This window comes from Anthonomus grandis, chromosome 2 (assembly GCF_022605725.1).
Source record: "Anthonomus grandis grandis chromosome 2, icAntGran1.3, whole genome shotgun sequence".
Classification (NCBI taxonomy): domain Eukaryota; kingdom Metazoa; phylum Arthropoda; class Insecta; order Coleoptera; family Curculionidae; genus Anthonomus; species Anthonomus grandis.
The window spans coordinates 29,100,644-29,126,058 of NC_065547.1; the positions used below are offsets into that span (position 1 = coordinate 29,100,644).

The following is a 25,415-nucleotide window of genomic DNA, read 5'->3' on the forward strand; positions in this document are numbered from 1 at the left end:
TACCCTTATTTTTAAGATTTTTTTATTACATAAAAAAAAATTAAGTGCCGCCGCGGGGAACAAATGCATAAAATATGTTGTATTTTCTTTTAATTTTGGATGAAATACCAGAAAAATTATGTTACATGACACAGAACATCATTTTCCCATAGCTTTACGTAATCTTGAACAATTAGAGTTAGTTATAGAAATAAGATCAATTTAAGCAATAAATGTTTAAACAGATGCAAGGCGGAGCCCTTAATAATATATTGCATTTCAAGAACTATTTTTGTTCACGAAAATTACTCTTTTACCTGAATCTCTAAAAAAAATTGTTTTAATAACCCTAAAATAAACATCTGTAGTTTATTACCATCAGTTTTAAATTTAACCCAAGTAACAATAAAAAAAAGTTGTAGTGACCTAAGTTAAGATTACTCTTATTTCCACTTGTTGCAACATTGTTTTCAGGGCAAAACTTAGTCGGTTTTGAAAGGACGTTTATTTTCGACTAAACTTCGACATACTGCACCTGTGTTGTAACTGTTGTAGAACTCTGCTGTTTTTACAACTTATTTTTTACTATAGATGGTAGCAGTAGTAATTTACACTTAAAACAATGACATGCAGACGTGTACAATTTTTCGAATTAAAAATCCAGTAACAACGCTACCTCATCGTTAGCGAATGGGTATTACATTGATCGTCTGTGAAGATTAAAAACAAAGTTAGAGAGAATAAGAGGATGAAAAAATATTCAATTAAACATAACATCTACAATCCTTTCTCCGGGGAAAGACGCCGCCTCAATGCGGGGCCGAGCCCTGCATATGGTGGACATAGGGTACCTCTCGGGGGTCTCAAGATTAACCCAAAAAAGCAGAGCTCCTACTATTTACGAGGAGACGTAACTTTGGCACGCCGCCTGTTATCTCTCTTCCTCGCCTCTAGGTGGCATGCAGCTGCATTACTCCAGGGCAGTTCGATTTCTGGGAATCAAGTTAGATTCCAAATTCTCCTAGTACGATCACGCAGACACCAGAATCAAAAACCTACGTGCTATAGGCCTGCAGGTGGGCTTTCGGCAACACCTGGGGTCTCTCCTAAGATCCTCCACGGGATCTACTCGCGCATTGTAAGACCCCTTTTCACATACGGGGCTATCGTTTGGTAGCCATGTACGGAGAAAGCGAAAATTCGTGCTTAACTGGACAGAGTCCAACGTCTTGCATGTCTCAGCATAACGGGTTCCATGCAAACGGCGTCGACTAGAGCGCTTGAGACTCTGCTGAGCCTTTCGCCTCTGGACCTCGTTATGCAATTCGAGGCAATGAGGACTGCGCACAGGCTATACGTCACGGGCTGTAGAGGAATGTCGTCTCTTTCTGATGGGCAGTGACTGCATGGCTTCAGTGACAGTGGACTGCAAGGGAATCGTGACGCACATTGCAGGCAGAGAGGGATAGCAGCATTCCAACAGGCTTGCATTGCTAAACACGGGGACCATCTGGTACACAGATGGCTCCAGAATGAATAACAGAGCTGGATCAGGGCTTTGTGGTGCGACCCCTCATACCAGTAGGGCATACTCGATGAGGGAGCACGCCACTGTCTTCCAGGCCAAAGTATTCACTGTATTAAAATGCGGCCAGAAAATCCTAAGCTGCGGACACCGCAATACTGTCGTATCAATATGCTCGGACAGCAGAGCCGCCATTAAGGCTATCACGGCCGTAAAGATAAACTTCAAGCTTGTACTAGAGTGCATAAAAGTCCTGGAAAAACTGGTGCAGGTTGGCTGCAGGGTTCAGCTCGTTTGGATACCTGGCTACGTAGGCCATGCAGGTAACGAGGAAACGGACTCTCTTGCCAGACTAGGATCCGCGAATGTGGCGATGGCGCGTAGCCGATCGATAGTTCTAGCATTTGAACAGCTTAATTCTTCAGCCCTAATTTAAGCGCTTACAACTGGAATAACAGCCGGTGACCCAAAACTAGATACGAGAGACCCGAATTGAACGGAAAAAGGCTAGATAGAAGAAAAGATAAATAAAATTGAAAAAGAAAAACTTGTTAACACTGTCGACTTTGACTTAATCTGGCATTAAAACTGTTGTTATCCAAACCTTTCAAAGATAATTCCAGTACATATAAAGAATACTACTACTATCTTTAGAATTACTATTTAGAATTAACTATTAAGAATACTAAACTATCGGCTATTGCAATAATAAACAACTTTTCTAAATGTTATGAGTCAGCATTGCATCTAAAGGTCTTATAGATTATCGTCATCATTATAAAAGGCAGATCTACCACTACAAACTTAATTTAACATTAAACAAAAAGTCCAAATGATATATAAAAGAACCATATTTTATTACAATATTAAGGACGCATTCTCTCAACTATTATTGACTTAGGCAAAACGACATCCACAACCCTGAACTTACAAAACTAGCATTTGTACAGTGCCTATTTACACTCCTGCTCGGCTCTATGCTACAAATAGTGTTTAGTATTTTTTTTTATACAAAAATTACATAATTATACAAATAAATAGGAAATTATCTAGATATATAATATAGTTGGTTTGCTATAAACTATATTATTTTATGCTCCTTAGCACCATCACATTTATAAAAATACCTAAATAGCCCAGTTATTAGTTTTATTTAAGAGCGCTACCTATTTATATAAAAATCTATAATTAAAAAAAAACAGTACACAGTTTTTGATATTGATATGGTAGCAGAAAACATATTTGGCATAAGTGATTGTTTAATATAATTATATAATAAGTACTTCCTTCAGTAGCAAATTTTTTAACTTCATGCCCTGGCATATAAAAGTCCTGTCCTGTAATTCTCAGGACGTTCAAACTAATTGTTTTCTATCACAGACATAAGAGGACAAATAATAATAATAATAATAATAATAACATAAAAGCAACTTTCCAACAACCATTAAGAAACCGTTCACTGGATTTTTATTTATTGCATATTATTCGTTGTTAATCCAGAAACAGTTTCACAAATTTGCTACTTAACCTATAGGCAAGACGCCTGACAACATTATTATCTCCGTCACATTATAAAGTGGCCAATATCCTGGTGAATCCCATACAACCCATAATGAATGTTTGTCCACAGCCCCAGAAGAGGGCGTGCAAAGGATTCATGGGGTAGCTGGACGCCCGGTAGACATAAGCAATAGCCGCGCTGCTAACTATGCCGGTTAAAGCCGGAGTTAGCACACCCATTATAAGTATTGCCAAAGGGAAGTATTTGCCATACTTGTGTTTTCTTAGGGTTAGGAATGCTATCAGGGCTGCAACCTGGAAATTAAAAAATTCAACTAAGATGCTGGTATTCTTTATATAACTAAAGTTTTTATTTTGTGATTTAACAAAAGCGTTTGACTGAATCTCACTCAGGTTACTTATACACCAAATGAGCATGCACCGTTTTGATTTGCCTAGTAAAAATATAAAATATTCTTATCTTGATGAGAGGAAACAGTATGTAAATATAGAAAAAAAAACAAATTTAAATCTAATTGACATGGCTCTAGGAGTGCCTCAACGAAAACGAATTTGATGATTTAGACCAGAGTTACAGAGACTAAAATTTGATGACATAAAAGGATTGGGTTGGGAATGTTGAATGAAATAATCTTAGTCCTAACGAACAAAAAACACAAAGAATGCATTTTTCTTTAGATGTACCTAATCTTGAGACTTTAGAGCCAATCTTGTTTCCAAGAAAAACACGCTCAGTAACTAGCTAAAGAATTATGTTCTGAAGCTTACTTGCTACATACAGTGATGAATATTTATATTACAAAGGATATGTGTGAAGATTTTAAAATTGGTTTAAAATTGGTATTAGACATACGCCCCAGGGTTTGATTCCATGTCAAAAAACCCTATTTATTATTATTGTTTTTTTTTATTTTGCCATTGCCATTTTTATTTATTTTACCCTTCAATCAATCAATCAAATATGCTTTATTGTCAAAAAATTTAAAAAAATTTGTAGACAAAGCTATACATAAAAAGCAAAACACCCATATATAGAAATCAAACAAGTACTAAATAAATAAATACAAAACTGGGTACAAAAGACGTAAATGTACCTGGTCAAATTTCTTATACTAAATGTAAAAAGTAAGAAAATAGGAAAGTAAATAAAAATAGTAACAAGAAAGTAAAATAAAAAAAGTAACAAAAACAGTCAAAAACATTAATACAATGGTTAAAAAGTCATAAAAAATTTTATAGAAATGTAGCAATACAAAATATTGCTATTCTACATCATAAAAAATTTAATAATTAGCCAGTGCGTGCACGATACTTAAAAATTAATATTAAAAAAAAATCATCTACTGCATATAAAGCTCTCTCAAAGCATTGCGAAATCGAGGAAAAGATGTCAATGACTTAATTTCCAAAGGCAGATGATTGTGCATTTTTTTAGCTCCATAAAGAATAGAGCTTTTTATTAATTCTGACCTTGGGATTGGCACATAAAGATCATGCTCTGCGTTTCGAAGTGGATAATTGCGAGATGGTCTATTAGGAATTTCTGATATATGCTTGCGAACCAAGCAAATAGATTCAAGAATGAATAAAGATGGAAGAGTTAATATTTTAAATCTTTTAAACATTTCTTGGCAGTGAGCTCGACTATCAAGTCCTAGTAAATAGCGAACCGCTCTCTTTTGTAGTTAAAAAATGCGCTCAAACTGAGGCGCACAGCATGTGCCACAGAATGGAAGGGCGTAACGAAGATGGGGCTCAAAAAGGGCATAATACACTGTTCTTGATGACGAAAGATTTAATTCCCTGGAAACTGATCTTATGGCAAAACAAGCTGAACTTAATTTTTTAGATAAAACATCGATATGTAATTCCCACTTCAAAGAACTGTCAACAATAAGTCCCAAAAATTTCACAGATTCAACAACGTCCAAGCCGCAACATCCGGATTGCTCCATGTAAAGCTAGTATCGTCGGCAAAGAGACAGATTTTGCCGCTAATGTTAAGATGGGCCATATCATTAATAAACAGCAGAAACAGAATTGGGCCCAGAATTGAACCTTGAGATACCCCACATTCTATTGGTCTGCTAGAAGACATGGTCGTATCAACCTTTACAAGCTGACTTCTGTAGCTAAAATAGGACTTAAACCATTCGAGAGGCGTTCCTCTGAACCCATAGTGCTGTAATTTGTTGATCAAGATAGTATGGTTTACAGAATCAAAAGCATTGGAGAAATCACAGAAAATAGTTGCTGTTCAATGATGATTGTTTATACTGGAGTAAACACTGTTAAAAAAGGAGAACATAGCATCATTAGTGCATTTATCACTCAAGAAGCCAAATTGATGGGGAGTTAGTATTTTATATTTAAACAGGAATGATAATAGCCTTTTTTTAACCAATCTTTCTATGATCTTCGATAATGTTGGAAGGAGAGCGATTGGACGATAATTTGAAGCTTGCTCTTTATCTCCTTCTTTATGCAAGGGAATAATTATTGCAGTCTTAAGGCAGTTAGGAAAGACCCCATTTTGAAATGATTTGTTAATTAGGTTTCTCAGATGGTTTAAGGTGTTATCAGGCAGATTTGAGAACATTTTTAGAGTAAGACCATCTGTACCAGATGATAATTTGTTTCTTATTTCATTTAATGTACTTTGAAGCTGTGTTATTAGTACAGGGGTAAAAAAGAAACTATGAAAGTTTTCATTAGAGAGATATGAAAGTGGATCATGAGAAGGTGTTATCGTAGTCATTAGGTTTTTAGCCACGTTTACAAAGTAATCGTTAAGATTCTCAGGTGAAGTTCATAAAAACATGTAGGAAATAATTTAACAGAGTACACGACACACAATAATGTACATATCGACGACGAGAAAAGCAAAAAACATACATCTTGAATACCACCGATTACAAAAAAAAAATGAAATTGAATTTCTTAATATGGCAAAAGGTCTTTAACAAATTATCCTCAAAAATATGTGTACACTAAAGAAGTTATTTAAATATGTGACCTTTGTCCAATATTAATTTTTTGGTTATATTTTTTAATATTATCGAATTTTAAATGCCTTAATGTTTTCAATTAGGTATCTATGAGCCATATACATATGTGTTTTTTTGTTTTACTTAAATGTCAAACATTTTACAGTTTTATACCATTGATAAAAGAGCTATCTGAAAATTTGTGATACCTAAGAGATATCTCTTGTGTACTTGACTTAACTTCATGCGTACTTTCTTTTGTAGATTCTGTCAACAGAATGTTTATTATTCCTAAACATTTTTATAACATAAAATCGCATGAGAATAATTGCAAAATATTGTTTCTTGCCCATGTAACTGAGAGTGATAGTAGTAGTCATGTAAAAGGCCTTGATGAGATATCAAATTCGCTCCTTGATGAAATAGCGGAGGAGCTGGCTACACACTTATAGTGCTGATTAATATGTCTTTGTGTGAAGACATTTTTCCCAACTAGTTAAAACAGGCAATAGTTTGTCCTTGGTCATAGGGAACTTTGGGTCACCTCATCTCTCTTCAGAAGATTAACCTTAGTGATATTGCTATGACAGTTATTTGTGATAATATATCCAAAGCATTTAACTATTTGAAATTATTATGATTTTAAATTGTTTTAATATCGGCGGGTTACATGTAAAATACATTAAGTAAAAAAATTTACTTTCGAGTAATTTCGTTGCAAAGTTTTTAGTTTTACATTTTTTTAAATATTTACATGTCTTAAATAAAATTTGGTTTTTTAAAAATTTAATTTTTTTTTGCATGTAATGGAGTAATAAGACTTAATAAAGAGATTAATTAAACTTTTTAAAATACATTTATTTGAGGTTATTAATAAACAATACATTGACTTAGTGTATTTTACTTGTTTTTTTTTTTTTAAATAATAGACTTATTGTACTTCTTTTAACTTTTATTTTAGCAAAATGAATACCTAAAATTAGCACTTTACATGGGAAGATAAGCACTAGTGTTAGTATGGTATTAAAAACAAACTTTAAGTCAAAAACTCTAAAACTATTTTATACATTAAACTATCTAATCTATGTTTTGGTCTTCTTGGTCAGTATCATTTTCAGCTGGTTCGGCTGTTACATCTAAAACCGAAGATGAACAAGGCAAATTGTGATATCAGTCACGTAGTGTCGGCGGAATAATGTTTCTGTGGCAAAGGTTTAAACGATCTTTTTTTTTAGCCACCGATATCGGTAGTTGTCTTTGATATAACGGCGGAATTATTATATCTTTAAAGCTTCTCTCCTTAGTCATTCGATTCGAAGCTCGTCTGATCAATCCAATATTAATTTGTTCATACTCATGGACAAAATCATACTTATACTGAACTATATTTGGGAACTGCTTATCATATTTAAAACATTTTACTTTTAACCAGTTAACAATAGTTCCCTTTTGGTCTTTATTTTTGTTATTTATAGTAAGTTGAACCAATTTTTTCAAATCCAAAAATTCGTTAAATTGCAATTCTCGTGTTTTATAAGGCCATGTATCATGCTTCCTTCCAGCTCGTGCCATTTTAAATACATTTTCATATTCATGGACACTGTAAATATCAATATGACGTTTAGCTGACTCAATGGAGCTGAGTCCACCTCCATATAAGAATGTCCGCTTTCCATAAACTTTTGTTCGATAACACAAAGTGTTGGGTGAACTCTCACAATATGTAAAAGGAGAGCTGTGACCTGTACATTTCTATTTTGACCTCCACATGTGTCGGAAAAAACAGTTAAATATTTCACCTCGAGAGATAATGAATTTATGTATAAGGATAAACAGGTACCAATTTCACAGCTTCCACGCTTTCCATTTATTTCGGTCCAAAAGTAGCAAAAGGCTTCGTTTGGTGGAGCAGATTCATAAATTGTAAAATTATATAAGTTTGCGAAGACAGTAAACTGACTTGTGATGTTGGGATTTGGAACACGCTTTGCATATCACATGTTATAGATTTACAACTTTTATCACCAGTTGCTATTTTTTTATCTTTATCCTTTTCTTTCATAGACTCTTCTTTTCTTCTTAAATGTTCCTGATACTTTAACTCTAACTTTTCTTTATCTATAGCTGTTGCCTGTTGATATTCGTTGCAAGTGGGACATTGGTCTTTTTTTGGTTTAAAAAATAATAGACTGTATTGGGTGCAAAATATTTTTCTATATGTAATAAGACTTACTCCCGGCGATTGATTTTTTTTACATTCTTCCATAAATAAATCAAACATTTTCTTAATATTTAGATTAGGATCTAAATAAAGCCGTTTAGTGGATTTTCTTGTATAATGGTTCTCGACAACAACAAAAGGAAAACTTTCAATGTGTTCTTTCACTCTTATTATTACGTCTTCTGGAGTCTTGCTGGAACTTTTTGACCTCTCTTGTCTGTACCACTGTACTCACCAGTTTCACTTCTATTTTTAAATGCATTAAGGATTGGAATATTTGAAATGCATTTCAAATATTCCAATCAAGGTTTGCAGAAAAAAGACTGACAAACTTGATGCCTAACTTCCTTTTTAGAAAAAAAGTATGACTTTGCATTACTCCTTTGTTTACTTTCCTCTCCTTTTCGAGGCCGCCGATATTGTACTTCTTTTATTAAAACATTCAAAAATATAAAATCTTTTTGCCGTAGGTAATCCAGATTCCAAAATGTCTGGCATAATACCTTACGTTCATCGTCAGAAAAATATGTCGAACATTTATAACGGCACTTCTCACAATTCACTGGCTTGGGAATTTTGGAAGTTTGTATCTTTCCTGTTACACTTTTATACGGTTGACCTTGGCTTCTTTTCTTCTTTTCTATATTTCTCTTCCACCTTGCAGTGCTCCATCTAGTTTTCATTAAGCTAGTTTCATGTATAACTTGAGTTCTAAACTCTCCACCATCTTTGCCTTCTTCACTAGTTGCTGAACTATCATCTCAGTTTTGTATTCTGGTACATAGTCCTTATCTTTTAAAGAATCGTCCGAGTTCACTATATCGGAGCTATATTTCGTTACTTGGTAATTACTAGGTCCAGGTACATCCGGATTTAGCACAGAGGGAAAGTTGCTTTGGTTCGGAAGACACTGAGTATCAAAGCCGTCCACATCTAAGCCAAAGTTCACAGACGCGATATTGCTTGGTACAGAAATTTCAGCTCTTATTTGTCCGTCTGAAGACACGCTATTTTGTGACGCTGGCTTAAACGATATGTCACAGTCAGTTGTATGCTTAGTTCTTGAATTTAAAGAAATGCTTTGCGATGACTGTCCTGAACTCAGCCGATCTAAAATAGTCCAAAAATATATTACGAAATTACAAGTTTTTTAATTTGTTCTCCTAATTTCATTTTTAAACTCTATACCAATTAAAAATATTTAACATTATTTTTTTAAAAATTAGGTAGGTATCTACTTTAAAATGTTTTCAAAAGTTATCTTAAACTAGGCAATTTTGACTTTAGAGCATATTAATTAGGTACGAGAAATATTAAATAAACCAAGTGGAAATGTACTGATTACTCTAATGCTATTTTATAATAATTGTCCATTTCTTACCCGGGAAAGAGTCATCTGCCTTCACAGGAGATAATGTGGTATAAGTTCGTTTTCTCGAGTCTGTACAATTTATTTGCGTAGTGGAGTCTGCAAAAAAAATATTCAAAAATATAAAAATGCGATTATTTATTAATAACTCAAACAGCTGACAGCACTGTAGATATTTAAATTATAACGAAAAAGTTTATGTGACGCCGTGGTTAGATTATGCCAAACGCCAAAAAAAACTTAAACAAACAGTAGTGTAAATAACAAACTACTTACCCCTGACACTCTGCTGAGCCCTTAATTGTTGAAATATTTTGTCCACACGCTTTATTATGCACAACACTCAAACTAATAAAAAACACAAGATAAACTAAACTGTTTTGTAGCAAATTCGATCTAAATCAACGATATTTTGCAGGTCCATACGAGTCATATGTCCGTTATTATGCGGTAAAATACATTAAGTCAGAATTTTTCGCGATGTCCGTACAAAACGCTTACAAGAAATATCCATTAAAAGTCAGTTAGTTTATTTTGCCAGAACGAAATACGTTATTACTGACTTAGTGAATCTATGATTTCTGCAGTAATAAGAAATTCTCAATCGACTTAATGGATTTTACCATTAACAAATTTTATGAAATGTAACGTGTAAGTGGTGTAAATAACTTAAAACTGAAAAAAATTGATTTAGTGTGTTTTGCTTGTAACCCGCCGATATGTTAACTTGCGTTTCTTATGTGTTCTTATATTAGTTGTGTTCAGAGCATCAATTTCAATAGATGTTTGTTACAATTAATTCCTAGCAGAGTTCCTCACGGTTCAGTCCTCATTCAAAGTCTATGTATGTCTCTTATAATGATTTGTCTGTATGCTTAATAAAAGGAAGAAGTTTATTTTGTTTTAACCGAGTCAGATTATTATTATATTTGTAAGCTCAACCTTCCATTCACCTAAAGTTTGTTTAAAAGGGAGAAAATTTTGACGTTATATGGCCTTTTCATTTTGGAAACTGTGAATGCTAAAATCGGCATAGGTTTACATCACCAAATCAAGTGTATAGGTATAATGTGTAACGCCACGCATATTTGATCCGATTTAACATTTGCAGATGACGCCACTACTATATGACATAAAAGCAATGTGGGACGACTAGGAAAAACTCTAAGTCGAAAGCTCTGGTAATAAATAACAATCACAGTAATGAACAACAATAAAAAAATGTAAAAATTTGCATGAGAGATGGGAAATTGCATGGAAAAAATCTGAATCAATTGAAAGTCTATACTAATTTGGTAGTTCTGAAACCTAAGTAAAATCATTTAAACTAGGGTAAATTCATATAAAGCCCTAATTAAATTCGTGAGATATTCTAGTAAATAACAGATCCACAGGCCACGATGTTTGGTCCTGTTCTTTTTATTCTATACATAAATGGACTATAGTATGCGGAAACTTGAAAAAAGGAAATTGTAATATACATTTTATATTTTAAGGCAAAGTTTAATCAAAGATTGTATTATCAGAGTATACAGAGTCATAAATATTGTACGAAAATTTAAGGGGCGTATTCCTTGGGTCAAAATATTGAAAAAACTTCCCATAAATCTATGTCCGAAGATGCTTGCCTGCGAAGATACAGGGCTCTGAAATTTTAATTTAATTTACAATTTTTCTAAATAATTTGAATGTAATCGAAAATAACTTAATGAAATTAGGTTGTCTAAGGTGCTAAATTTAAATTGATAGTCTCCGTTGTCAATAATTTTGATGTCTTAGAGCGCCATGCATTACATTTTGAGTTCTTAAATATAACAATCAAAAAAACCATTTTATTTATTCAATTTAATTCTTATAAAATCAAAGTGTTTTACAAAAGAGAAAAGTGATTAACTTGACGTAAAACACAAACTAGGAGTAGAGCTTTTAAAAGTTGTTCAAAGTGTTGCCCTCCAACTTCAATGCAAGCACTACCCTAGAAACCATTCATTGCCGTACTCGTTCAAAAATGCCTGTTGTATTTCGAATTGTTGCGCAATTTGCCATTATCCTATTTCTTAATTCTTTAAAACTTTTAATTCGAGTAGTATCAATTAATTGTTCTAGGTAACCTCAGACAAAAAGGTTTAATGCATTTAAATCCGGAGATCGCGGAGGCCATAGATGTGGACCGCGGCCTATCCAACGAGTGGAATATTTTCTATTCATGGTGCATACATATATATTAGATATCTTAGCTCAAGAAGAACTTTTTCTAATAATGCGATCAGTTCCTCACCGAGAAAATGCCGATAAACATTTCCAGTTAATCGTTCTGGTAAAAAAAATGGACCAATCAAGATATCTCTAATAACTAAAATTTCCATCCTTACGTTAACCGAAAATGCTGGTGCCGACTTTCAATAATTCAATGCAGATTTTCGTATACCCATATGTGAAAATTCATAACTAAGATTTTTGAGAAATTTGCTTCATCTGTGAATAGTAATCTTAACACGAGTATTTTCTTCTATTTTTGTTGTAACCTGTTATCGACAAAATGCGAGTCTTTGAGGAAAATTTTAGATTTTGATAAACATGCTGTATTAGAAGACAATTTTTGAGGAAGATTTACCATTCAAGTTCAAGGTCCATTCTCCGGGAGACTGTGTGAACACTTTGAAGGACAACGTGTTAAAAAAGCAGCAGTTTGTGTTTAGAAGTGGAATGGTCACATGATTGGCTTTAAATCAACTAGTAACAATAATCATAGATGCATTTCATTATAATAAAAATTTGCAGCCATATTCTGAACTACACGTCAATATTTTCAAGATGTTTCGGTTGTTGATACTCCTCTGTATAGTCTACTGAGGGTGTATTTTCGTTAGTATGAGGACAGTTCTGATGTTGATATTCTGGAGGTACATGTATTGGATAAGGGTAGGTTTCTACATTCGTCAATTTTTGAGATATAAAGTTAGGAGGACCTGAAGGTCTAAAGAATTTTTGATTGTAAGGAGGATTTTGGGAACTCTTGAAGGGCCAGTAGTGGATATTGTGGCAGTATTGGTGTTGGTGGTTCTAATATAGGTTTGTTATGTCGAGGGGCGAAAACATTTCTGGTCGTTTGAGAATTTTGAAGGTTATTAAACTGTAAGGAGGTAGAGGGCCTGGTTTTAAATCTAATAAATTTAAATCTGACACTTCGATTGTATGACCAGTCAAGGGCATTTAAATGTGTTGATTTAGAAATACTTATGGCTAATCTAAAACTTTATGGCTTCTCTTCCGTAGCTCTGAGTTTGTCAGCGTCGTATCTTACGCAAGCAATTAGTAGAGATCATCCTTGCAAAATGCTAAATTTGGTGTCCTTCAGGGATCTGTGCTGTAGCCTTTATTATTTATCATATTTGTGAATGATATACCTCTGTGCGATCCCACTGCGGAATTTGTTGAGATGATACGATACAACTGTCATGAGAACTGGTATAGATAATAACCTGTCTAACCCGCATCAAACACGGTCAGAGTCCACTGATTGGTTCGCTACAAACGTCCATAGTTTAAACTAATCTAAAGCCGAGGATATGGTATGCTCTTTAAGCAGTAAAATCAAATCAGGTACAGATCTTCCCTCGGTAAAGTTGTTAGCGGTTTATATTGATCAAAAGCTGGCATGGTCTGTGCATCTAGATTATATCTCAGCAAAATAATCATCAAACATATTTGTGCAATCGGTCTAAAAATATTTTAGGTTTGCTACACTTATCACAAACCAGTACACACACCTTTCTGAGTTATGTCTATAAACTACAAGATACAGCATAAGCAGGGCAAGATTTAAACTAGTTATGTGACACAGCTTCCACCTAAGTTGTTTGTAGATAAAATTAACAAGAACTCGTTAATTTTGATCATTAATCATTGAATCATTTTATTCTATGGATCAATTTTATGCACATGACTTTTCAGGTATTGATGTATGTTCAGTCATGTCATTAGCATTATTTGAATATTCATATTGGTCTTAATTCTCTAAGTAAATTTTAAATGATCCCTATATTTAAAAGTATGTGTGTTCTCTCAACTGAAAATTCCTCATTCTATTCCTAAAATGAACAACAAACAAGAAGTGGGAGTGTGGAGTATTACAAGAAGGAACGACTTCATCGGCGATGTGGACGTATTTGCGTATTTTAATGTATAATTCACTAGCACTTAATCTCAGTAATTAATCCCATCAAACCTCCCCAAAAGTATCGTGTGCAACAAGAGTACCTTTGTTGTAGGAAAAAGTATGTAGTTTTTAAAAAATAAACCCACGTTGCGAAAAAAATAACCTAAAAAAAGTTATTCACGAATTAACCCCCTACCCTTGCAAAAACTACCCTTTCCGATTTTCCAAATTATTTTTCAGTATCACCATTTGATTTTGGGTCAAAATTTATGGCAGAGGATTTTTTTTCGAAATTTTATCTCGTTTTTTAAGCCTACAATTTCAAAAAACCGTTTTTTAAATTTACCCTTTCAGTGCCCCTAACTCCCTTAATATGCATTTTCCGCCCTATAGTTATAGGAACTTTTTTTAAAATTTTTAGGAGTACTATCACCCCCCGAATTTTTTTACACCATTTCAATGACACCCTGTATATTGCTCAGCATGATATTGAAATAACAGAAGTGTATAAAGTAGCACAAGCAGCTCTAAGAGATCTTTTTCAATGCTCTATTTTTAAATGTAGGTACAGGAAGATTGGTGTTATATATAATAATTTTATGAAAGTTCACAACAACATAATGGTTTTAATTTGTGGTCAGGAAAATTCCGACTTAGATAATCAAAAAGATTTCCTTTAATCCTATTTGTATTAGTCTACTTTATTATTTTAACCTTCATTATTTAATCTATTATTTAACTTAATTGACTATGTTATTTTTCTTCATCTTTTTTAACTATATTAATTTTGTTCTATATTTTAATGCTGTGACAACTGTAATTTGACATGTGTAACATCAATAAGCAATTTGAATTTAAATTAAAGGTCTGATTAAATTCTTGAGATGATCTAGTAAGTGATCATTATAATAGCCAAAGTTGTTCCAATCTACAAAAAAATCATATCATTCTCACTATAGTCACTCAATTTTATCTGCCACTTGAAGTCCTTCACCTGCTTATCTTATAATTCACTACTTAAGGTTCCCATGCAACATAAATACAACTGGAGTGCACCCCAAAAACTACTGATAACACAACTGTATTGATTGAGGAAATCAATCAATGTGGTGGAATAGTTCTCCCAAAGAGATATAATTAAATATGTTAAGATGATTTTTGGGAAGTAAACTGTCCCTAAATACAACCAAGACTTAAAGAATAAATATTAGTATCTATAAAAATTCAAACTACTAGTGTATAAATGAATTAGGATAGTAGACTGTTGTACATAGAGGTCTCCCGATAGAACTGTGATGCCCCACCAAAGGTTACCAGAGGGCAATAGCCATGGAGAAGCCAATGAGGTGTTTCAGTCTGATGAATTTTACATAACATTTTTTAATGTTTTTCATTGTCATGAGAGTTTAATTATTATTAACAATAAAAATCTGAATTCTTGTTTTCTTGATGCAGCCAACATTATGAAAGCTAGTAATAACGGACAAGTATCTGTATCATAAATCAAAAGTAATTTTAGATCACTAAGATGATCTCTTCTGGTTTTAAATGAGAGAAAAATGTTCAAGAAGAAACTCAATGTCATAGATGAAACCACCCAAAGGCAAGATATTTTATTATAAATCTGTCTAAATAGTAAGTATAATCCAGGTTTGATAGAGAGGATCCATAAGATTTATATTTATGTATTAATTTATATACAGGATGCCCCCATTAACAAAAGAAATTACAACAAAAATTAATAACCTAACCATAACAATAAAAAAATTATAAACAATATTCTTTAAGTAATTAAACAAAATTTGCATATGGTGTTGTTTAATTAAAAATAGTGGCATCTCTCTAAGATATCTGGAACTGCACCTAAAATTTACAAGTCTTAATAATTCAGGACAGTCAATACTACCATTAAGAAGTTTATAGAAAAAAAGTAAATCACACCTGGTCCTATATAATTCTCAAGTGAAATTAAATTTAGACATGCTTAATAACATCTGTTATAGTCGCCTTCGCTCTTATCGTGCGGGTTCAAAGGTCACCACGTAATATGAATCAAATTGAAAAATCAGTGGCTGCCAAAATGTTATTTCCTTGAGAGTTTGACAGTACATTGAACGCCGTCATGTGACATATTAAAGCCGCGTATACACCTTAGATGAGATCATAATTATTAACAGACATGATGCCTTTAACGCCGTAAAAATGTCTGCGGAATACTACGTATCCGAGATTCGACATGTAAAACATACGTTGGTTATTTCCTTTCATGACGTGAAAAAGCCCATAAGTATAAAGCCCGTTGGGTATACGCCTCATCGGTATATGCCTAGAATCCCTGATATTCTGCTAAGTTGCCAGACATAATATTTACTTTTCTTTTTTGAAAAATTGTCCGAAATAGTCGGAATTCTCAATAACAATTTTTCTTTACGCAATAATATCTAAATCTAAGCATTTTATATTTTTTTATGAGAGCAAAAATACCTCCCTAGCCTTTCATTAAAATTGTACATATTTCATTTAAAAATGGCTGTTACCTAAATTTTTGAGAAATTAGTATACCATTTAGCATGACCCTATGTATGTGCATAACATACTAATTTGTCGATTTCAGGGCACAGCGTCTAATTTTTAACGATTATTTCATCTTGTCTTCTTCTTTGTTTATGTGTGATTGTGTTTTTTTGTAATAATTATTGGGAAACTATACATTTTGGTATAATGACAAACAATTAATTTGTATTGTGTGTGATGCAGTGCAGTCAGAGACCAGAAAACTACTTTCTTTGTTTAAAGGCAAGTTCATGTTACAATCTTACTTTTAAAATGACATTTTAATTTTATGATTTATTATTTGTCGTTCGACCCAATCTACACGTTGATGCACAGAAAATTAAAAAAGTTGTGTTATCTTTTCTTTTATATCAGTTAAAAGTCAAAAATAGATAAAAAATAAAAAACTGGTGAATGCGGCGGGCATTTCTATCTCCCAGGGCATTCACCAATTTATTTACTTAGCTTTTTTTAAAAAGATAAATACGAGGGGAGCTACGACAGTTCTTTAAAATGTCGTTTTCTTATGAATATTTATTTATTTACACATTACAAGGCAAAAAAAGATTGAAACTAACTATTAAAAAATGGAGAATGCGCCGGGCATATCTATCTCCAAGCGCATTCACCAATTTATTTACTTGGCTTTGTTTAAAAAAAATTTTGTACTTTTTAATCATACCTAAGTAATAAAAAATGTAAAAATGCGAAACACAAAAAGAAAACTAATTATTTTAATAACGAAAAAGAAAATAAGAGATTGCTTAGAATGTACAAGAAGAAGTAGCTAAAGCGCTTGGAATTAGTTTAAGAATGGTGCAAAAGGTTGTATATGAAAACAAGAACAATCTCATTTCCAAGCAGGAAACAAAGTGTAAAAGGAAGAAGCCGAAGACTGAAGATTTAAGTGAATGTGTAAATATGAAGTAACAAATTTGACTAAAAAAAGAAACTAATTATAACTATTATTATCACTAACAGAGTCGGAAAACTCTTCGTCATTTTCCGAATCTTCTTCAAATGGAGCAATGATCAATGGTTCAACTTGGATATCGAGTGCTTTTTCTCTCTTCCACCAGGTTCTAATAATGTTTTCTGTGTGATCCACTGATTTCCGCCAATACTCCTTTGTGATGTGATTCAATGCCTCATTCCAAACAGCTTCAGCCTTGTCAGATCTAAGCCTAGCACCCACATGCTTTTCATAATAAGATTTTGACCCTGCCCATATAAGCTCAATGGCATTAAACTGACAATGGTATAGTGGCAATCTTAAAACTTCATGGCCATATTCACGTACTATTTCGTCAACAGCATATATTTTTGGTCTTAACAACGATTTTGCAATTGAAAGAAGTTCGGATTTTAGCATATATGGCAAGGGATTCTGATTTTCTTTTACTAACCATTCATAAATTTCGCTTTTTCTCAAACTTCCATTTGGTTGTTTATTCAAAATTCTTGAATAATACGACGCATTGTCTAATACTATTAAGGAAGGTTCTTGCAAGTTCGGTATTAACTGTTCCTTTAACCATTTTTCAAACATTTCGCAATTCATATTGTCATGATAATCCATACTTTTAGACTTAGAAGAAAATATTAAACTTGCACCTGGAACGAATCCCGCATGTAAAATAATAAATCGTTTTCCCTGACCACATCCTTTTTTTGTTTTCATGCTTTTCACAGATTCATCTTGCCAAGATTTTATTCCACTCCCTGTTGAAAATATCCATCTAAGAATACCACTTTCCTTAACTTTGATTTTTCATTTTGTGTATATTGTCTTAAAAATCCTATTTGTTGGCTCACAATATTTGGTAGATCACACAAATATCTTCTATTGCAGTCTTTTTTATAGCAAAAACCTATGCTTTTAATTAATTTTGATAAAGCAGAAAGTCCAATTTCCAAAGTGCCGCGTTGCTTTAAAACATCCCTCAGAAATAGTTATATTTATAGTTAGTGTTATATTTGTTTTTAGCCTATATAGTTCATAAATCCTATCCCTTACTTCCATTTTTACACATTCACTTAAATCTTCGGCTTCTTCCTTTTAAACTTTTTTTCCTTCTTGGGAATAAGATTGTTCTTGTTTTCACATACAACCTTTTGCACCATTCTTAAACTAATTCTAAGCGCTTTAGCTACTTCTTCTTGTACATTCTTAGGCAACCCTTTATTTTCTTTTTCGTTCTCTCAAAGTAATTAATAACATTAAGTACCATTTTTTTGGCTTGAGGATTTAGAAATTCACAAAAAGGCTTTTTCTTTTCCATAATTTGAAATTTAAATTATCTTGTGACAAATAATGTCATCCGTCAATCGAAACGAAACAGGCATGTTTGTTATGAAAGTAATTGTTTTAGAACCACTGACATTTATCATTTTATCTTCTTTTGATACATTAACGCTGCATATATCTGTTTCGTTTATCTGTTATCTTTTTCGTTTATCTGACGCGTTATAGCTAAAAAACGTTGCGCAAATTGAAATGAAACGTAACTACAAAAGTTTGTCGTTGATAATCCGATACACCCGCACGATAAGAGCGATTTTGACTATATAGATAAATTTGGCAAATTTAGCCTCCAAACACAGGTTCTGAGAAACTTATTTTGAAGTCTTTCAAGGCTATGAATGTGGTTTAATAAAATAGGGGGACCATACTACAGAAGAGTAAGATAAAATACTGAGAACAAGAGTAATATACAGAACTCTAAACGCAAAGACAGAAAAATGATGAGAATTCCTTGTAATAAAACCAAGAATGCATGAAGCTTTATTTAACAGGTTATTAATGTGGGGAATAAATGTCAAGGAGCTGTCAAACAGTACACCCAAATCCCGAATTTCTGTCACCCTCGAAAGAACTATTGTATTAATATGATAGTCAAAAGCAATAACAGCTTTGAATTTAGTAAAAGAGATAAGATTTGATTATATGCTCAAACATAAATTTTGTACAGAATAGTAGTGTTGATTCAAATTTTCAGATATCAGATCATTTTGCCGTTTTATGTAAAGTACGTCTTATGATTTTCAAACCTCCACCCTTCCTATTAACTTACAGGGATTTTAAACATTTCATACATGATAATTTTTACCAAGATTTATTAAATTCTCGATTAGAAAGAAAGAAAGAAAGAAAGAAAGAAAGAAAGAAAGAAAGAAAGAAAGAAAGAAAGAAAGAAAGAAAGAAAGAAAGAAAGAAAGAAAGAAAGAAAGAAAGAAAGAAAATGTGCTATATTACGTAAGACAACAAAATCTTGTGTACAAGCATCCTAACAACTAAAAAATTCCAAATTCACTTTAAATTTCAAATTTCAAACAAACATAACATCTAAAACACTTTACCATAAAATTTACACACACTACCAAAATTAATCATAACAAAACAGATTGAGAAAAAAAAAAGCATCTTTTTGATAAATTTCATTAAAAAATAAGTAAAGCTGTCAATAAAACAGATTTTAGAAGAAGTAAATTAAATTATTTAACAGGAAACAAAACTAAAACACTACAATGATGTCAGAGCACAGGTTAAAATGTATCATTGAAAAAATCGTCAAGGCTATAATATGCCCTGGATAATAAAAGTAATTTTAATTCCTTTTTGAATCTCTTAACTTCTAAAATTTGTCTGATACATAGAGGAACATGGTTGTAAATTTTTTTGCTAAGGTATATAAGTGAGTTCTTGGTGAGGGAGGATGTAGGGATTAGTAAGGGAAAGTCGTTAACCTGGCGAGTCATATGACCAGTGTTAGAGGGAGGTTTAGGACATTTATGAATAAGAGTAGCTGTTTCTAAGATAAAAAGAGAAAAAAGAGTTAGGATTTTTTGAGATATAAAGAGAGGTTTACAAGAATCTCTTAACCCAGCGGAACATAGGTATCTAACTGCCTTTTTTTGAATCACAAAAATTATGTTTAATAATCTCTTGTTGCTTAAACCCCAAAAAGGCAAGCCATAACGAAGGTGGGACTCAATAAGAGAAAAGTACACTGAACGTGCAACTACCCCTCCCAGCTCATGCCCTGCCATTCTTACTGCAAAGCATCCAGAGGATAATTTTGATGCAAGATTTAGGATATGATCTTCGAAGCGAAGGCGACCATCAATGGTAATACCAAGGAACTTACAGCTTTCTTTGTTTTGCAAGGGGGAGTTTTCACTAAACATAAGGCCCTGAACGTCACACTTAAATCCCATAATAAAGGTTTTGCCCACATTAAATACAAGCCTGTTTGCAGCACACCACTCCGATAAAATCTTAAGATCCTTAAAAACCTGGGCTCTAACATTATCAGAATCTCTATGATTCCATAAAATGGTGGTATCATCAGCAAACTGAACCACTTTGCCCTGCAGTTTTAATGATGTTTAAGATGACATATTTTATATGGAAGATATTAATGCTAAAGTTGATAGGTTTAATGATTGTATACTAAATCTTTTTAATATACATGCGCCATTTAAAACGGCCAGAATTACTAAAGGAAGGAGTCCTTGGATCACAGATAATATCAAACATCTTATTTATCTTAGAAATGGGGCCTTGTCCAAGTACAAAAGACAAAAAACTGAATTAAATTGGGAACACTATCGCCAACTTTGGAACCAAGTGACAGCGGCTGTTGAAATAGAGAAGAAGTGCTATCTCAATAACACCTTACAAAAGGGTGACTGCAAAAATAACTGGAAGGTACTATGTCAGCTGAACATACATTGCAAGCCTCAAAACACCATTCCTGACCACTTGGGTGACCCTGAAATCATAAATACCTTTTTTATAAATGCTGCATCTTCCAACGCGCCTAATCCAGAAACGTTGTCTTATTATCTACTAAATGTTAAGGAAGGGGTAGGAAACTTCGAGTTTCAGCTAGCAACGCTTGAAGAAGTTAAATCTACTTTATTCTCAATGAAATCTGAGGCCATTGGGACAGATGGTATAGGCTTGTCGATGCTGCTCCACTGCTGTCCATATATTCTTCCATTTCTAGTGCATCTTGTTAATTGTTGTATTGAATCTTCAACTTTTCCCGATTCTTGGAAGTCCTCATACCTTATCCCTATTCCAAAAGTCTCTTCTCCAACTGAATTATCCGACCTTAGGCCTATGCATTCTCCCTGTCATCTCAAAAGTTTTAGAGAGGGTATCTTGCCGCTTATTCAGTCCGGGTTTCGAAAAGACTTCAGCTGCTCTACTGCTCTTCTAAAAGTAACTGACGATATTATACAGTCAGCTGATTGTAATGAGTTAACAATCTTGACTCTACTTGATTACTCCAAGGCCTTTGATAAGTTAAATCACCTACTATTACTGGTTATACTAATATTCTTAGGTTTTGGGGAGAGTGCTCGCTTTCTAGTTAGGCAATATTTGACCGGTCGAACTCAGATAGTGAAGCTTAATGGGAAGTAATCCTCGGCTATGGATCTCTCTTGCGGAGTACCACATGGGTCTAACAAAATCTTAGAAGCTAATGATAAGGTATCTTACGACCTTAACATGCTAGCAAAGGCATCGGAAAATCATTGTTTGAGTTTAAACCCAAGTAAATGTAAGGTTCTTCTTTTTGGTAGGTTGCATTCCAGAGACACATATGAGAAATTTGTTCAGATTAAATTGAATGGTCAACTAATAAATTGTAGTAATGTGGCTAGGAATCTTGGAGTTTTATCAGATGTTAAGTTGAGGTTCACTGAGCACATTGATCAATGTATTAAAAAAGCTTTTATTAACCTTAAGCTACTTTATAGTCAGAGGCAGCTCCTTAATAAGGAACTAAAAAAAGTTTTATGTGACAGTCTTGTATTGTCCCATTTCACTTACTGTGATGTTTTGTATGGCCCCTGCCTTTTGATAAGTGATATAAAAAGAATACAGTACATTCAAAATTGTTGTGTAAGGCTAATTAATGGAATGAGAAAATTTGATAGAGGTGTGAGTAGTGAGTTACGCTTGATGAGATGGCTAAATATGAGTGAAAGGAGGTTACTACATAGTCTTGTTCTCTTTAATAAAATTGTCTTTAAAAAATGTCCTAATTACCTTTATCAGAAAATGAAGTTTAGATATGACACTCATGTTTTGGACTTAAGAAATAAGTATTTTATTACACCTCCTCTTCATAAAACTGTTTTATTTGAGAGGAGCTTTACTGTATTAGCAGTTACTGTATAGAGCAGTTACTGTATTCATCTGCAATATAATAAAATTCCTCCTGAGTTAAAATATATTTGACCTTCTATATTTAAACGAAAAATAAGCAGTTATATTACTGATCTCTGTTAGCCTAGAGTGTTGTTAAATATCTATTCTTTAACTTATTGTAAATTTCATAAGTCTGTGTGGTTATCAAACGTTGTAATGTTAATCGGTTGTGCATATAGGCAGTTAGAACTTAATATTTTGTAACTATGCAATTATTTAAGATACATTTTGAAATTCTTTGTAATATTTAACCTCAAGCTGATTTGTATGGTTAAGCTAGGAAGTAAGCTTCAACTTCGCCATTTAGAATTTACCAATTGTAAATTTTAATAAAGACATTATTATTATTATAATAACAAAACATTTATCTTTATTAAGATGCAAGCCATTAGATAGTGACCACTTGTACAGTGAATTAAGATCCTCTTGGATTCTAAGGCAATCAGATAAATTTGAAATTTGTAAATATAGTTTCATATCATCAAATAATAAAAATAGGCAGTATTTTATAATTCCATGAATATCATTAATAAATAAGTTAAAAAGGAGAGGACCCACATGGGAATTCTGTGGGACTCCTGATGTTACCAAAATTGGAATTTAGAGTGCCCTAATATAAACAAACTGAATTCTCTTGCTTAGGTAAGTTTTTAGCCAAGATAGAGACCACTGAGGGAAACCATAACATTTTAATTTAAAAATAAGCAAGGAGTGAATGACCAAGTCAAAGGGCTTGGAGAAATCTGTATAGATGGAAACCACCTGATATATATCCCCAAAAGCCTCAACAATGTAGTGATGATACAATGTTAGATTTGTAGAGGTAAATTTACCTAGTCTAAACCCATGTTGCTCATTGACCAGGAAATTTCCGCAATGCCAAGTAAGGTGTTTGTTAAGTATGAACTCAAAAAGTTTAGGAATGGTAGACAGCATAACAACAGGTGTATAATTTTTTATAATTATCTCTGTCACCATTCTTGTAAAAAGGGGTTATAAAGCTATCTCCCAATTTATCAGGAAAAGTTTGTAATCTAAGTGACAAATTAAAAAGGGTATGCAAAGGTTTTGTTAAACTAAAAACACATCTTTTGAGGAAATATTAGGTCCATAATTTAGTTTATCCTTAAGGCCATTTACATAATCAAATACCTCTGCAACTTTAAACTGAATAAAAGAATAAATGGGATGCAACAGAATTATTTACTACAAAATTAAAGTTGCCTAGATCTATATTAATCATATTAATATCTTTTATTAATGAAATCCAGTTTTAAATACATTTTCAAGCATCAGGATTAATAGTTTGTAACTAAATATGGAAAAGAAATATATTTTGTGTTTCAAATATGAGTTGAACTTGGATGCATTTTATATATACATGTGTGTTTACATTTCTGTGGTTTTTTATGACTGCTTTCTTGAATTTTTATATTGTATATATTTTTTTATAAAATAATGCTATAAGATATACGTAATTTTGTGTTTTTTCCCTAATATATTAAACTAGTTATTTATAAAACAATCAATTTGTACTTACTGTATGCACCACCACCGATGAAAACAAGGCCCATAAAAAAACCTGATACCACATTTTTGAAAATGTGTTAAGAGGCTTGGACCAGCCAAAGCCAAACATTGACCCTATAGGGTCCATCGCTTAGCCCTTAATTATCCTAAATCAATTTACGTGACACTGTCGGCCTTAATATTTGGTTTTTCCATTGTGGAACTGCAATAATAAAGTGAATCATGAAAAAATTGATAATCCGGGGCAGTTTGGTGACTGGTAGGGAACTGGGGCGGGTTACTTGGTTATCGATAACTTACTGTGCATTATTACATGTTTAATTAATTGTTGATTAAATGATTCTTATATTTTTTATCGGAAATAAAGTAATAAAGGTGACATTTTTACCAATAAAAACATTTTTTTTTACTGACAGTGACAGTGTCGGCCGGGTGACACTGACAGGCGACAGCTGATGGTATGTCATTTTGACATATTTGAACTTGGGACTGCTTACTGTGACGACTATGGAAGAAATTAACAGTATTTATTCTTAACGAATTTCTAGCTTAGAAACTTGATTTTACATGTTATGTTTGATGAAGTTATTTATTGAAATGGAATGTTTTAATCTCAATACACGTTTAAATGTATAAAATCAATTACACTGTTGTCTGAAGCCGAGAGCATAACACATTTAAAACGATAAATAAAATAAGAATAGTATAAACCCATAAACTAAACACATAGAAAGCTTGATATAAATTAAAGTCTATTATAGTTTATATCTAACAGACTACAATTCTTTTTAAAATTTTGCATTGAGCTTCCGAAAGGAGTTAATGTTGGATTTCTATTCAAAACGATTAAGGATCTTATTACTGGCATGATAGAGCCACAAATGGAATAATATTCGATTTGAAATGTGAGGGCACGAGATGGAATTTTAAGATTTTTCAAGTGAAACAAAGCTCTTGAATTTTTCTTCTCGATGATAATGGCATTAACGTCATTGTTGTCGTAGTTCTATGGTTAAAACCATTGGTGTGACATTCAAATTACGAGGCAGTTTTACCACTAACCAAAACTCTTATTTTATTCTGGGCATGTACTTCGCTAACGATGTTGGCAACTTCGGGAGAAGATTCAACTGAAGTTTAAAGTCAAGAGTAAAATAAACATTGATGACATTGATTCGTGGTAAACTGCCTCATAATTTGTTTGTCATTATTGTCATATTTGATATAAGTCAAAAATTAGCCAATAAGAATCACTCGACTATCTTGGGTGGTAGACTATTTTGCTCCGCTTTATTCAACCATCATAGGCAGGTTATCGTCAGGAGCCGCTCAAGTACATACTACA

At 32.9% G+C, this 25,415-nt stretch overlaps 1 protein-coding gene across 2 annotated transcripts; it reads right to left on the reverse strand.

The window, feature by feature from the left end:
• Positions 1-2,337: 2,337 nt before the first annotated feature.
• On the reverse strand, positions 2,338-24,511 carry LOC126733429 (transmembrane protein 170A). 2 transcript variants are annotated; one of them, XM_050436742.1, is made up of 3 exons: positions 24,371-24,511; positions 24,081-24,272; positions 2,338-3,319 (listed from the first exon to the last, which is right to left on the reverse strand). In XM_050436742.1, the coding sequence occupies exons 2-3, from the start codon at positions 24,195-24,197 to the stop codon at positions 3,074-3,076; spliced, it is 363 nt and encodes a 120-aa protein (XP_050292699.1). In that variant the 5' UTR covers positions 24,198-24,272; positions 24,371-24,511; the 3' UTR covers positions 2,338-3,073. The 2 variants fall into 2 exon arrangements, with proteins under 2 accessions (XP_050292699.1, XP_050292698.1); XM_050436741.1 differs by lacking the exon at positions 24,371-24,511 and having other exon boundaries at positions 24,081-24,364.
• Positions 24,512-25,415: the final 904 nt, after the last annotated feature.